The sequence below is a fragment of the Anas acuta genome, chromosome 14 (genome assembly GCF_963932015.1).
Source record: "Anas acuta chromosome 14, bAnaAcu1.1, whole genome shotgun sequence".
NCBI classification, from domain to species: Eukaryota; Metazoa; Chordata; class Aves; order Anseriformes; family Anatidae; genus Anas; species Anas acuta.
Window position 1 is genome coordinate 15,181,107 of NC_088992.1, and position 13,315 is coordinate 15,194,421.

At 34.0% G+C, this 13,315-nt stretch overlaps 1 protein-coding gene across 1 annotated transcript in view; it reads right to left on the reverse strand.

Annotated features, from left to right (window-relative positions):
* DOCK2 (dedicator of cytokinesis 2) overlaps positions 1-13,315 on the reverse strand; it is a 187,800-nt gene that overhangs the window by 112,418 nt on the left and 62,067 nt on the right. Inside the window, exons 26-27 of the mRNA XM_068697859.1 lie at positions 10,477-10,619; positions 1,425-1,520 (exon numbers count right to left, since the gene is read on the reverse strand). Coding sequence (XP_068553960.1) covers positions 1,425-1,520; positions 10,477-10,619 — 239 coding nt within the window. The remainder of the gene's footprint in view (positions 1-1,424; positions 1,521-10,476; positions 10,620-13,315) is intronic.

The following is a 13,315-nucleotide window of genomic DNA, read 5'->3' on the forward strand; positions in this document are numbered from 1 at the left end:
AAATTTTGCTTCAAAAAATCTCTAAAATGCCCAATACACACATACACACAGATGAAGAGGATTATTAACATTCAGACATCCAAATTTCAAAAGTCACGATTGATTTGATCTTTTTAAATAAAATATATGAACAAATCACAGGAGAAAAAACAACAAAAAAACAGATTTAATCTGACTGTAAGCAGCTTGTTTCCTACTGTTTCATGACAATTAAGATACTTATTATGAGATTATGAGAAGTTTCATTTTGCTTCCTCATTTACTATTCACAGTATCCAGAAATACTCCTTAGTAGATTGTTTATATCATCCATATAACTCTTATGACACTTTCTTTGTAAGTCCAGAAAGCATTTTCAAACACTGTAGATAACTGACAAGCTCATTGCGCCTTCATTCAAAACCTCTTCCAGTTATGACCACACATACTTACTAGAGAATTGCACACACACCACACCAGAAGTCTGATGCACAGGTAATAATATTTCTGAAATTTTCAGATCTACTACTAGAATATTTCAAGCAACCACTGGCAAGACCATTCAAACCATTCAAATTCTCCTCTGAAGAATGAGGTTATTAGGAGGCTGATTATTTGGAGACAACCATGCTCTAACTGGATCAAAAACTTATTTTAATTTTCCAGAACAAGGCAATACAGTGCCCTTCCAAAGACATGCAATGTACTTCTTGTGGTTGAAACAATCAAATAAACGTTGTTCATGATTTTACAGAATAATGTAGTTCTCTAAGACTAAAAAATAATACACATTTTCTCTTAAGTGCATAGTCGGAAGGACAAGTTCCATAGTTCCTTCTGAACACAAATGACTTGCATTCTCAGAAAGAGTCCCAGTCAAGAGAAGAGTTTGTGAGATAGCATACTTAAATCTGAATAAATTGCAGAATCTGTCCTTGAATTCAACTTTTAAGCCACAGCATAACCACAAAAATTTTGGGCACGTGCTCATTTCAAGCATATGCCCGGATATTTCCCCTGTGTGCATAAGGCATCAACTTCCTCCTACAGAAACAGCCAAGAATGGCAATTGTTCCACAAATTGTTCCACAACTCAAGCTCACCAAAAAAGTAAACGCTGTGGAAAAAACTAGAAGAAACAGAGCAACCAATTAGATTATTTACATAAGACAGCAATTAACTTTAGATGTAGGGGATTTTGTTTGCTTGCATTTTGTTTTTATTAGTCGTTGTTTTATAAAGCAAAAATCTCACTTGCTGTGTTCAACTAAACATTGAAAAACACTATGGCAGCACAGCTGAATGAAAAAAAAAGAGTAAAGCTCTTAATTTTAAATCTATAAATGTGCACAAGCAAGGTCTCTGAAAATATTGTATTTGCATTTTTACAGGATAACGATGAAATGAATTTCAAAGCACTAAAAATACTTTAAAATATTACTCACAATTAAGGGATCATCTCGTCTCATTGTAATAACAGTTCTGTTCACTGTGCGTAATAACTGTACCATTATTTCTTGAATATGGTGATAAGTTGATGCCTGTAAATGAAAAAATGTATATTTTGTATTAAATCTATACCTCTTGTAAAAGACAAAAAAAATTGATTTCCATGTTGAAAACTGTTTAATTTAACCACCCTATTGAAAGAACAATACTAATTCTTCTTGCTTGCACTGCTCAATTATTCCAGTAATTTCCACTTGGCAGACACCGGTATTAGTTCTATGCATCCCATACCTGTTTTTTTGTTTCAGATCGACACTGCCCATCTCTTAGTCAAGGAACTTGTTTCTTTTCCCAATAAGTAGACTATAATTTAATAGCAACACACTGGCAGCAGATAATTGAGGTGAATTGAATCACAGCTCTCCACATCTGCCAGTGGTCCTTGGCATTGTTTGGACGTGAATAATATTCTTAGCTTGAGGTCAGAAAGTATGTAATTTTTAGTGGAAAATGTTATCTTCACTTCACTTTGCAGCTCTGTGAGGACAGAAAGTGGTCTGCTCTTTGTCCCTACTGCCAAATTACTGGTTTAGTTGAGTCAACTGAGAGTACATTAGAGACCCATCAGGTGTCAGCACCATGGTGTGAGTGAACTTTGAAGCCCAATGGCAAATAATCACCAACTTGGTTCAAATGATCAGTACTACCCACGTGTTGCCTGGAAAAGGATATTAGATGATTTAATTTAAAACATTGAGTAGGGGAGTACAGCCTTATACCTACCAACTTCACTGTGCTTACTCTGCTCACTAGACAACTTTAGAAATTAGCATGTGATATAACTGAGGAAAGAAAAGCTTTAAAGAAATTTCTGCTCAGACAAATAAAAAGTTAGTATACACCAAACAAGACGCCTCTTTTAACATATGTGTAGCCCAGATGGACAACCACAGACGCCATTGGGGTATAATATGTGAAGTGTCTGAGCTCCAATACCACCCCAGAAGAAGCTGCTTCTGAATTCATGCAATGACTTTCCTCATACCTGGAAGTAGGACTAAATGGGGACAGTGTGTCCTTTCACTTATATCGTATATTGTATTTTGTGTCCTTTCACTGTGACACATTCAAGCCTGTCACAGCATTTAAAAAGTTTCTAGATAGTACCTACAATGTATTCACATTAAAAAAAAAAAAAAGTATTATATCATACAGTATGTTGGGGCTATGTATTTTAAAACATTGGAAATATCAGAGTGAAATTAAAACCTGCAGTGTATTTCTCCCCAAATCAACTCTAAAAATTAATCAAACATTATTCTTGTTTCTGTTGACTTTAATATTATTATTTACCAGAAAAAAAAAAAAAAATCTGAGATAAAATTGCATTTTTGCCCAGTAAAACATAGCTGCTGGCTGTTAAAAGAAATGTGTATATATATATATACATAAAAGACTTTGGTTGATATTTATATATATATATATAAAGGATTATACAGAGGATAAAAGACTTTGGTTGATATTTTTACATATATATATATATATTTTTTTTTTTTTGATATTTATATATATATATATCAACCAAAGTCTTTTATCCTCTGTATAATCCTTTATATATATATATAAATATCAACCAAAGTCTTTTATCGTCTATGTTGCACAAAAATGGTCTTGGTCATCTCAGAGTCAACATCTTGGGCTCATGAGTAATCAGATACTAGCAGGTATAAAACCAAGTTATTTACAGTTTCCAACATGAAACTACTTTCTTTTTCTGTAAGATCTCACATTGAGCTGTCCCACACTGATCTCGTATAGTTATGTATTACATACACTAAAACAGGAACCAGCATATGTCAACAGATTTTGAAAATGAAGTAGGAGGGTGCTAGGAGTCACAATATTATTTCAAGACAAGCATCTACAACATGCAGTGAGCTCTAACTTAAAATTCACTGAAGCAACATAGCTTAGTCCTCCTGATGAAATGTATCAGCACAATTGATCTCTAAATAGCAAAAGGAAAATCCAGCCTTGAGGCTGGGTTATTGAACAGTTGGCAGCCCTTGGCATCAGAATATCTTTAAAAGCAATTTCACTTTTTGGATTTACTTTTTTTATACAGTTAAAAAGCAGTTTGAAATATTCTCTGTATAACAGTATAAGTTGTATTGGACTAACATGCCACACAAGCTACTTTTACCGTCTCAAATATTTCTCTTTCTGAAGACTGTATTAATGTATTACAAATGCATTTAGCTGGATCACAGATTCTTCACTACCATTTCACATTATGACCATGAAACTGAGAATTAGGGGCAGAGCATAAAGGGCAAGAAAAATAAAGGATATCAACTCACAAGAAGCTGGAAAAAGGAAAAAAGCAGACAGACCATAACAAGAGTGAGGAAGAAAAGAAACAACAGGAAAGAAAAATGCCACCAAGGTACATGAAATAGTGTAATTTCTTGGACGGGGAAACATATAGATAAGGTTTGACCTTACCCCTGCCTTTAGAGCCTAAACACCACCACCTCATCAAATCCTGCTCTTCCACTGGAAATGCTAATGAATACTACTGAAAAAAATACCCTATTCCACTCAAGTATGGTCATTATAAGAATTTATACGTTGTCTACTTAACAAATATAACTTACATTTAGTGAAAAAAATGGAGGAAATTAGCAAAAAAATGGAGGAAACAGTCAACTTTAGTACACAGACATGGAGATGTTTGAGAGCTGTGCAGTGAAAACCATTTTCTTGCTACAAGTACTTGCTGTTTTCAGTGATATTTCATGTTTCTGTCAACAGCATCCTGTTTGTTCTTTGAACTTGAATGCTTTCCATACTCACTAGCACTGTTGTGATATAAAACATAATTTCCAGGAAATAATTAGGATGTGTTTAACTACACTCTGGATAAGTTTCTGACGCATCATCAAAGCCTACTCCTGATGAATGCAGTTTTACTTACGAAGGTCTAAACAGTTTTTCTGTTTTGTTTTCAAACCTTTTTGTTGTATATTTTTCTTGAACTCTAACAATAATGACAGATTTTGTGTACTTCACTCCAAAAGCAGTTTGCCACCCTTTCTTTCAGTATTGTATTTATTAAATAATTCCAAGGTTTGCTTTGAAGTGTAGAACATTTGTCACCCTTGTGCATGGGGGTACCAGTTAAAAGTTAGCATATTGTTTCAAATGTTCTCAATGGTTGAAGGAAGGCATCCTAGTGCAGTGGGGGGGGGAGGGAGGCAGGGGTGGGCTATGGCTCGTCACCTGTCATAAAACATACGACAGTAGAGGAAAGGCGAAGCAACCTGGAGTACAACACAGGTTTATACAATTATACACCCTGCACCTGCATGTTTGTTTCCTAAATCAATTGGAACCCTGCTACAAATGAAGACATAATGTTAAGACCATATATAACTCAACCTAACTCCTGTACAGTAGTCATCAGGAGCTGCAGGAGGAACCACATCTATCTACAGGCTCACTCCTCTTGTGAAGCATTCCTTGCTAATGCAGACATCACCTTAATAGCCTACATAGCCAAGTGGCTGGCTGAATATTATCAGTACATAAAAATATAAATAAAATAAAAATGCAGGCTTGCAAAAATCCTAACTTAAACCACAGCACCTTTTCATGTAAAAAAAAAAAATAACTTCAATGCAAAGATTTTATAATCTAGCTTCACTTTCTTCCACATTTCAGCATATGCTGTACCATTATTATTAATAATAATTCAGAACATTACATAATGGTTTTAACATTTAGCCTTGACTCCATTGTTAAAGATAAGTTCTATTCTGAATTCAGAAGTAGTGTATCACATACCTTTCCTGGAAAGAAAATACAACATATGCTCAAGCATGCAAAAGTCTGAATTTTCAGAGAAATGTAAGGACATAAATTAGAATGGTTTCTTTTTGAAACAGAGTATGCCTTTCCTCTTGATCATCTTAGAAACAATTAAGGATTCAATATTGACATTTCATATATTGCCTAAGTGCAAGATTTCAGCTTTTATTTTAACTAAGATTTTCTAGTTTGAGAAGACAGTCTAGCAATTCACTATAGACAACGTGTTTCCACAGATCAGATTTCACTTCACATGAGTGACATACTTTCCAGGGAAACCCGGAAAACTCACCATTTGACTGCAGTCTATTTGGTTAAATCCAAGATTTTTCAGAAGCCAAATTAATGTACTTGTACCATACATAAATGCTGAAATGTTAGCATGTTAGAAAACATGAATTGTATTATTCCATTTAATGGTCATCAAAAACATGCTTGACTTACGTGTTGAAAAGGATTTGCTGAGTGCCCAAGGAATAAAACAGTCAAAGCTCATTCAGGTTATTCCAGGCAGCAACAGGAAGTTTTCTTACAGAGTTCAACTACCTTCAGATGCATTGATAGGATGGGTGATGGTACACTCAAGTTGGTTAATAGAAAACCCAAACCAAACAAAATCTCACTTTCTAAAAACATCTGTGCAGGGTAATAACAGTTATTGTTGGAAATAACTTTCATGTTCTATTTAAACTTCCACAGGGTGGGACAAAAATTAGAACAAGTCTGTTGTCTCAGAGTCAACTGTGTACCTTAGAGTGCAATAGAGGTATCAGTTATTTGGACAGGGAAAAAATTGAACTAACCGAGCAACTCCTCCAGAATTATAAAACTAAACAATCTCTACTTGAGACACCCACTTGAGTTCTCTCTTTGGTCAATTTGTTTCAGCTGTACCAGCTGCGTCCCCTCCCAAACTGTTGCCCAACCCTAACCTACTCTCCCTTACAATAATGACAAACAGAGAAGGCCTTAACACTGTGCAAGCACTATTAAAGAAAAAAAAAACAATGAAAATTTTAGTTATCAACACTGTTTTGGTATCATATCTAAAACATAGTGCATCATATGAGCTGTCATAAAGAAAATGAACTCTACCCCAGCCAGACCCTATGTACTGTCTTAAGCATCCAGTTCTGTGACTTCTATACAATTCCGAGGTGTTTCCAGACTTGTTTGCTAACATAATCAACAGCTTAAAATGCAGCTGACAATTACTGACTTTGTGAACAAAATAGGAAACGATTATGCATCTCACTTCAACATGTAGCCTCAACCAAGATTTTACCTCAGATTCCAAGAGAAGTTTACATTTAATCGTGTAATCATTAAAAAAAAAAAAAAAAAAAAAAAGGTTCTGATGCAGTAAATATTAAACTATAGGATACATGTCAGATTAAAGACAAAGTCACCTTTTGAAAGGCTGTCAGACTGCACACATTAAAGTTGTTGGAAAGGGGAAAAATACACTATTTTAATTAAATTAGAAGCAAGAAGTCACAGATTTCAACATGATCTTTAGCAGTGGTTCATGTCCTGCAGTTCTGAGCCATAACTGTATTTTCCAGGTGATGAAAGCACTTGCACACTAAAGCTATGAAGCTGATTTTAGAAATGATTCAGTCAAAACAATGTCGTCTATGTCCAAAAACTGTTTACTATAGAGACAATTGAAAACCAAACTTAGGTATCTCACCCAGATCCCTAACACTGTCTATTCAGAAAAATATAGATCTTACCACGTTCTTAAAAATGCACTTGTTACCCGCAAAACCCAGCTGCTAGACAGCTGATGAGAACAGTGTTTGAAGATAAGGACCTAACAATTCCAACTTGCCCATTCCCCTAAATACACAGGGCAAAACAGGAGAGCAGAACTGCTAATATCACAGAACCCTTGACAAGGGGAAATATATGTTTAAAAACTTGTATCAAGTCTAAAGAGCAGGTCAAAATTTAGATTTTGACTACACAGAACTGCTGTGGCTTCTTTGAGACCTTTGTCTGTCTTCTGCTTCTGGTGATTTTCACATAATAAAGATGTTTCCTTCCTTTAGTCATTTTTTTTCCTCCTTCAGATAAGATACCTCAAAATTCTTTTTTATTATATTTTATTTTTTAAATAAAGACAAGTGTTCAACACAGCTTAAGAAAATCATGATCTGTGGATTCTGTCAAGGAAAGGAAAAAGTGCTACTAATAGTCACCCATTTCCTGTTGTAGTTACAAAAAAGCAGTCTCATACTTGGTGACAGTTACCTAAACTCATTCTAACATCCTCGCTGCCTCTGATCAGTAATTACATTGCCAGAAGGCAAGCCAGAGTATGTATTTTCCTCAGCAGAAGAATCTGATTCTTTTGTTGATTTCCCAGCTGTTCTACAATGTTTCTTATAAACTTGAACACAATTCCTCCAGAGGGGTTGTCATATGCTGATAATACTATTAGATTTAAACCCATTCCAAGAGTCTTTTCTCCTTATATTAGAAATTCACGATTATTTATTGCAAACTCAGTCTGTACATAACTTCCACCCAAACATCTCACAGAGCATCTCCAGTTATATAGGCTACCTTCCTTAAAAGAAGTGATTGAAGAAATGTGTAAATGTATTTATTTTAAAGATACATACTTCAATTTTGTCATAATAATAGCTGCAAATTTAGTGACATTGCCTAAAAAACTGTTGTTTGTCATAATGCAACAAGCTTGCATGGCTACCTCCTTGAATAGAAATAAAAGGACAGTACTCATATTATGCTTTTAAACAACATCATTCTATACAAATAATTATATAAATTTAATTGGACTGGAGTCCAAATATGTACAGAGTACAATTACCCACAAAATCTCTCTTGCCCATCTGCTTAAGCATATGTATCATATTGATGGATTAAAAAAAAAAAAAATCAACAAAGGAACTATTAGTAAAGTTAATATTCTCCCCAATAACAAAAGTGTATTTGATTTTAAATGCACCTAAGCATCTGTCTAATATCAAGGGAGAATTTCATCAAGAAAAAAAAGTAAGAGCTTTCAGAAGTTCTTAGCAGCATCACACTAACAAAGCAGTTTTTATCTAAGATGATCACAAATAAAAAATGAATATTTTTCTAATTTTTTTTTAAATCCTCGAGGCATACGCTGCTTAATTCATTCATGCAATTGTCGTAAACCAGACGTAACAAACCTCTCAAACACAGAATTTACTAAAACACTTTCTTCCATTCAATCATCTTTGCACTTCATTTACAAGTTATTCCTAAATTAATGGATACAGGAAATATACCAATACAGAGGTAGATCATCTTCCATGCCTTAAACTTTATGACTTTATTATTTTTGAGGATAATATATCACTTAAAGTATTTTAAAGTGTATATCTACTTTTAAGTGACATTTTTTCCAAGAATTACTGTTAGCAAGCATACTACTAACTGGCTTTGTGCCAACAGCAACAAACTCAGAAAAAAAAGAACAAGACAGAGGTTGAAAGGGGTGGTTTTTGCTAAATGAACTAATAAAATGAGATGCTTTTAAAAAAATGCTTTTTTTTTTAAAAAAAAAAAAAAAAAAGCATCTACATTTTCAAATACTCCCTCTGTGGAAAACAGCTGATCGCATTTCTACATCATTCGGGATATCTCAATTCATACTCTTGGAAATTACTCTTCAAAATGCACCAGACTGCATATGTGCATACTCATGGAATCATAGAATGAATTGGGTTGGAAGGGACCTTAAAGATTATCTAATTCCAACCCCCTGCCATGGGCAAGGACACCTAAGTCAGATTGCTCAAATACTGAGCAACAAGGGTTAGGCTTCTTCATACTGTTCTGCATTCAGCAATTAATGTTCACTCAAGCAACCGGGAACTACAAACCAGACTTTCAATAGGAGGTAACAAGTCTTTGATATGTCAGCCACTTTTACTACGGACATATGGAATTAAACTTAATGTATGTGGTACACATGCAATGAGCACAAATCTATCTCACTTTGTGGCTGTGTTTTACCTTTTCAAGCATAAGGTAAATAACTGGTTTACTTTACATTATAGCCCAATAAACTTAAAACTTCACACTCTGCCCTATCATACTTTCACCTCTTTTGAATTCCATTTGAAATCCAAGCTTTCCAATACCTCTCAAAAATCACCTCATATCAATCCATCCTATGGTACTTAAAGGAAAAACAAAAAGTTCATAATATACACTATAAGACCACTCTGTTCAGATTTTCCTGCACAGACAAGCCTCTTGTTATGAATACCCCAAAAATTATGAAATCACGAAGCATGTTGTAATGATTTCATTACTAGAAAATGACCCAAGGATCCACAGTGAACACCAGACTAAAAAGACAACTTGCCTTTATCCAAGGCCTGAAAAATTTGGAGATGTATCAGAAAAGTATATCTCGGGATAAAACAAGCACCTGTTCAAGGGAAGAATTACAGCTTTCCTAATGCAGTTATGAGCTCTTCCTAGAAGAAATTCCTCAAATTATAGTGAAACTTGATTGAATAACCTACTACTCATTAAAAGGCTGGGGACTAAAAAGTCAATTAGATATTCACTCAAATGAGGAAAGTAACCACCCAGACCACGATTTCTAAATTGCTCCAAATTACAGGTGCCCAAGTGATAAATGACAGTCTCAAAATGAAGTACAGTAATGTTCTCTGCGCACATTGCTGAAAGCAGAAAGCTTAAGCTACAGTATTTGTGCATTAAATATGATACCTTTCAGAAACTGAAGATTTTCATAAAATGGTATTAAATTTGAAAATTATTCCAAATACTTAGAAACACATTCTAATTAATTTCAGTAGTTACAACATAGAACTTCAGTGGTCAAAACTAGCCAGAAACTCTGTTAGGATAAAATCAATGCCACCTTAGCACTTTTAATAATACTATGGTGATTTGCAGCAGCTGACTTTCTAAGGAACATAAAACTGAGAAATAAAAGAAAGACACAGCACAGATTTCAACATTTCACCTTTAAAACATCAACTGCTCTAAATAAAGTTTATGAAAAATAAGAAAAAAGTTCAATTTGACACTAACTCATATTAAAAATTTAAATGAGATTCATCAGCATCAATAATTTACTACTTAATCAGCTCAGGCTTACTACAGACTTGGGCCATCTACATCATCATCAATACTTACAGGGTCTTGACAGCTCAGAACCTCCAGGATACTGTTGAGTAATTCAACACAGTACTTCTTCTCTTGGACCTGCTGATCATCTTTCTGTTCCAGTAATTCCTTCAGCTCTTTGGTAATCACAGGGAGCAGAATGTCCCTACATTCTGAAAGAAAAAAAAATTGTCTTAAGAGAAAATATACATGAAACACTATTTGCAAGTAAATACTACTTCAAACAGTGAAACATAACACCCTTTAAAACAGCTACAGTCTCTTCCAATGTGGAATTGTTGATTTTGCAATCATGCCTCAGGGATACTCATAAATTATTACTGTGTGATGTTTTTGTAAGTCTACAGTATTTCTCATATATATATAATAACTAAAAATAAAAATAAAAATCAACTCCCTGAAAAAAAAAATGTTTCAGCTAAATACTGAGTGCTGTTTAATTTGTCTCAAACACCTAGGGATAAAATATTCAATTTACACACAAAGCATCTAGAAATACTCCCTGTTTAAATAATGAAAGGATTTTAATGTAAGAAGAAATACTCTTAGAAGTAATATTTCTGAAAATAAGATGTAAACAACAGAATTTTTCTACTTGCATTGTTTTGAAACATACTTTCTAAGAACACATACAAAAATGCAGATAGGAAAAGGACACTAATGAAAACCTTTTAGGCCTCAGACAAGTGAGAGCTATGCATATATCCATTATCAATTAAATCTAAGGAAGGTGACAGAAACTATAATAAATTACATTAGGGTCTCACATACACATTGACATTTTGGAGAGGTGCTTTCTGAAATGCTCTAGGGATAAGATGCACAAATTTGAAATACCTTCAGTGAAGGTACTGACTAAATAGGGATAAAAGGTACAAAAGTTGTGTTTTGTGCTTTTTTTTAATTTTTTTTTCCCTAATTTATTGACACATCACGGAGTGATTTAAGTAGCAACTTATTTGTACAATGCTACATAAACAGAGTACAGTGCCACTTGTGAATAATACTAAGCACATGCTTCAAAGTCTTAATATATTAAAATAACCTGGGAAGAAAACAGGAGTAAATGTAGATTCAAAGGTTCTACCTCAGAATAAAAGAAATTTGCAGCAGTATATAAGACACTAAAGAAACATTCTACTAACTGGCAGAGAGATGAAGTTCTTACTTGTTTCACTTGAGTGAATTCTTATTGCTTATAATTACATCTGTTGTAAGCATTAACTCTTTTAAAAAATATTTGTATAATCAATTGGATACTATTTTCTGTCAATAAGAGATCTCACAGTTCTGAAAAAATAATCGAACATAATTAGAAAACTCAGTTTTTACAAGCAAAAATGAAAACAGGACTTTTTTTCCTTTTAAGACTTATTTAGAAAACCTTTACCTGTGTATAAACTATTCGAACTCAGTGATAAACCCAGTGTGAACCACAGCAAAACTATACTATGTGATCTAAAACCAAGCCAGGGACTAGGAATCCCCCCAATAAGGCTACTAATACCAGATGGCAGGAGGGGAAGAAAGTAAAGGATGAGAAGAATGGGAAGATTATAAATTCCTGAATTTTACAGATGAAGCAAGAAAGGCCACCAGTGCAGAAGATTATTTTTATTTCAAGTAACAGCTCCTAGTAATATAAGCCAGCAGCTTCTAATCATGTCTTAAGGGCAGAATCATTTTTTTCCTCAGAAAGTACCTCTACTCTTAGTAATGCCACAACATGAATAAAATGCTTTTTTTTTTTTTTTTTTTTGGTAGCCCTTCTTCCAAGCTACAAGAGAAATCTTATTCAGCAACTAAATTACAAACCCAGTAATAAAACCACAATTATAGACTATACACCAACACCGCATTTCCTGTTCAAGGAACAAGACAGAAAGGAATTTCACACAGCTTACGGCTTGTGTACATGCAAACCCACAACTTTCCTGCACTGAATGCAGGGCACAGACTATCCATCTCCAATTCAAAAAGAAAATAGCTGTATTTGTAAAGCACTTAGTGGATCATACTGCAGAGCACAGTAACACTCCTAAAGCACTTCAGTGTGGATTTGCATCCAAGGAGACAGAGAACTCCTCTCCAAAAGTTACCAATACTGATAATGTAATCAGCAGCTCCAGACATCAAGCATTACACAGCTACCTCAAACAGATTTAATATGCAAATTAGCAAATTAATTCCTTTCTTGATCTCCTCATTTGAAGCACCTCTAATAATCAGTTATAAATGTAACAAATGTAGTGCCATTAGCTTCTTGACCAAAAACTAATACAGAAACATCATTAGCAAAGTTTAAAGGTATATGCAATACCTTTAAAACTTTCTAAAATTTCATTCTACATTTTTCTGGATAAATAATGTCCAGCTCAACTCTTAAACCACTGAAATCACCCTTGAAATGACTGACAGTAGCAAATATAAAAAACGTCTTTAGATAGTTTTTCAAAGTTACAGGAAGCAATTTCATTATAAATCATAATAAAAATCTGTACTTACTGAACTTCATTTCAAAAGTGAATGAAGAGAGTGTATAAAGTCCTGTATTATAGTTAATATTTATTATTATTTTAGTTGATGTACATTTTATATCTGTAATTATACACAGAAATTGTCATGACTGCATGGTAGATATTATGGCTATACTAATCACTAAACTACACCTCACTCCAAATTCCAGCAGTACCACATGCCAGTGAGACCAATAACTGGGAAGTATAAAGGAGACCATGCACTGCCCACCTTAAGGAAGTATGGAAGTAAAGTTCTTTGTTGGAAGGAATTTAAAACTCCTTAATACCAGTGTTTTCAGAGGCCATTTAAAACTTTTCCAACCAGAATC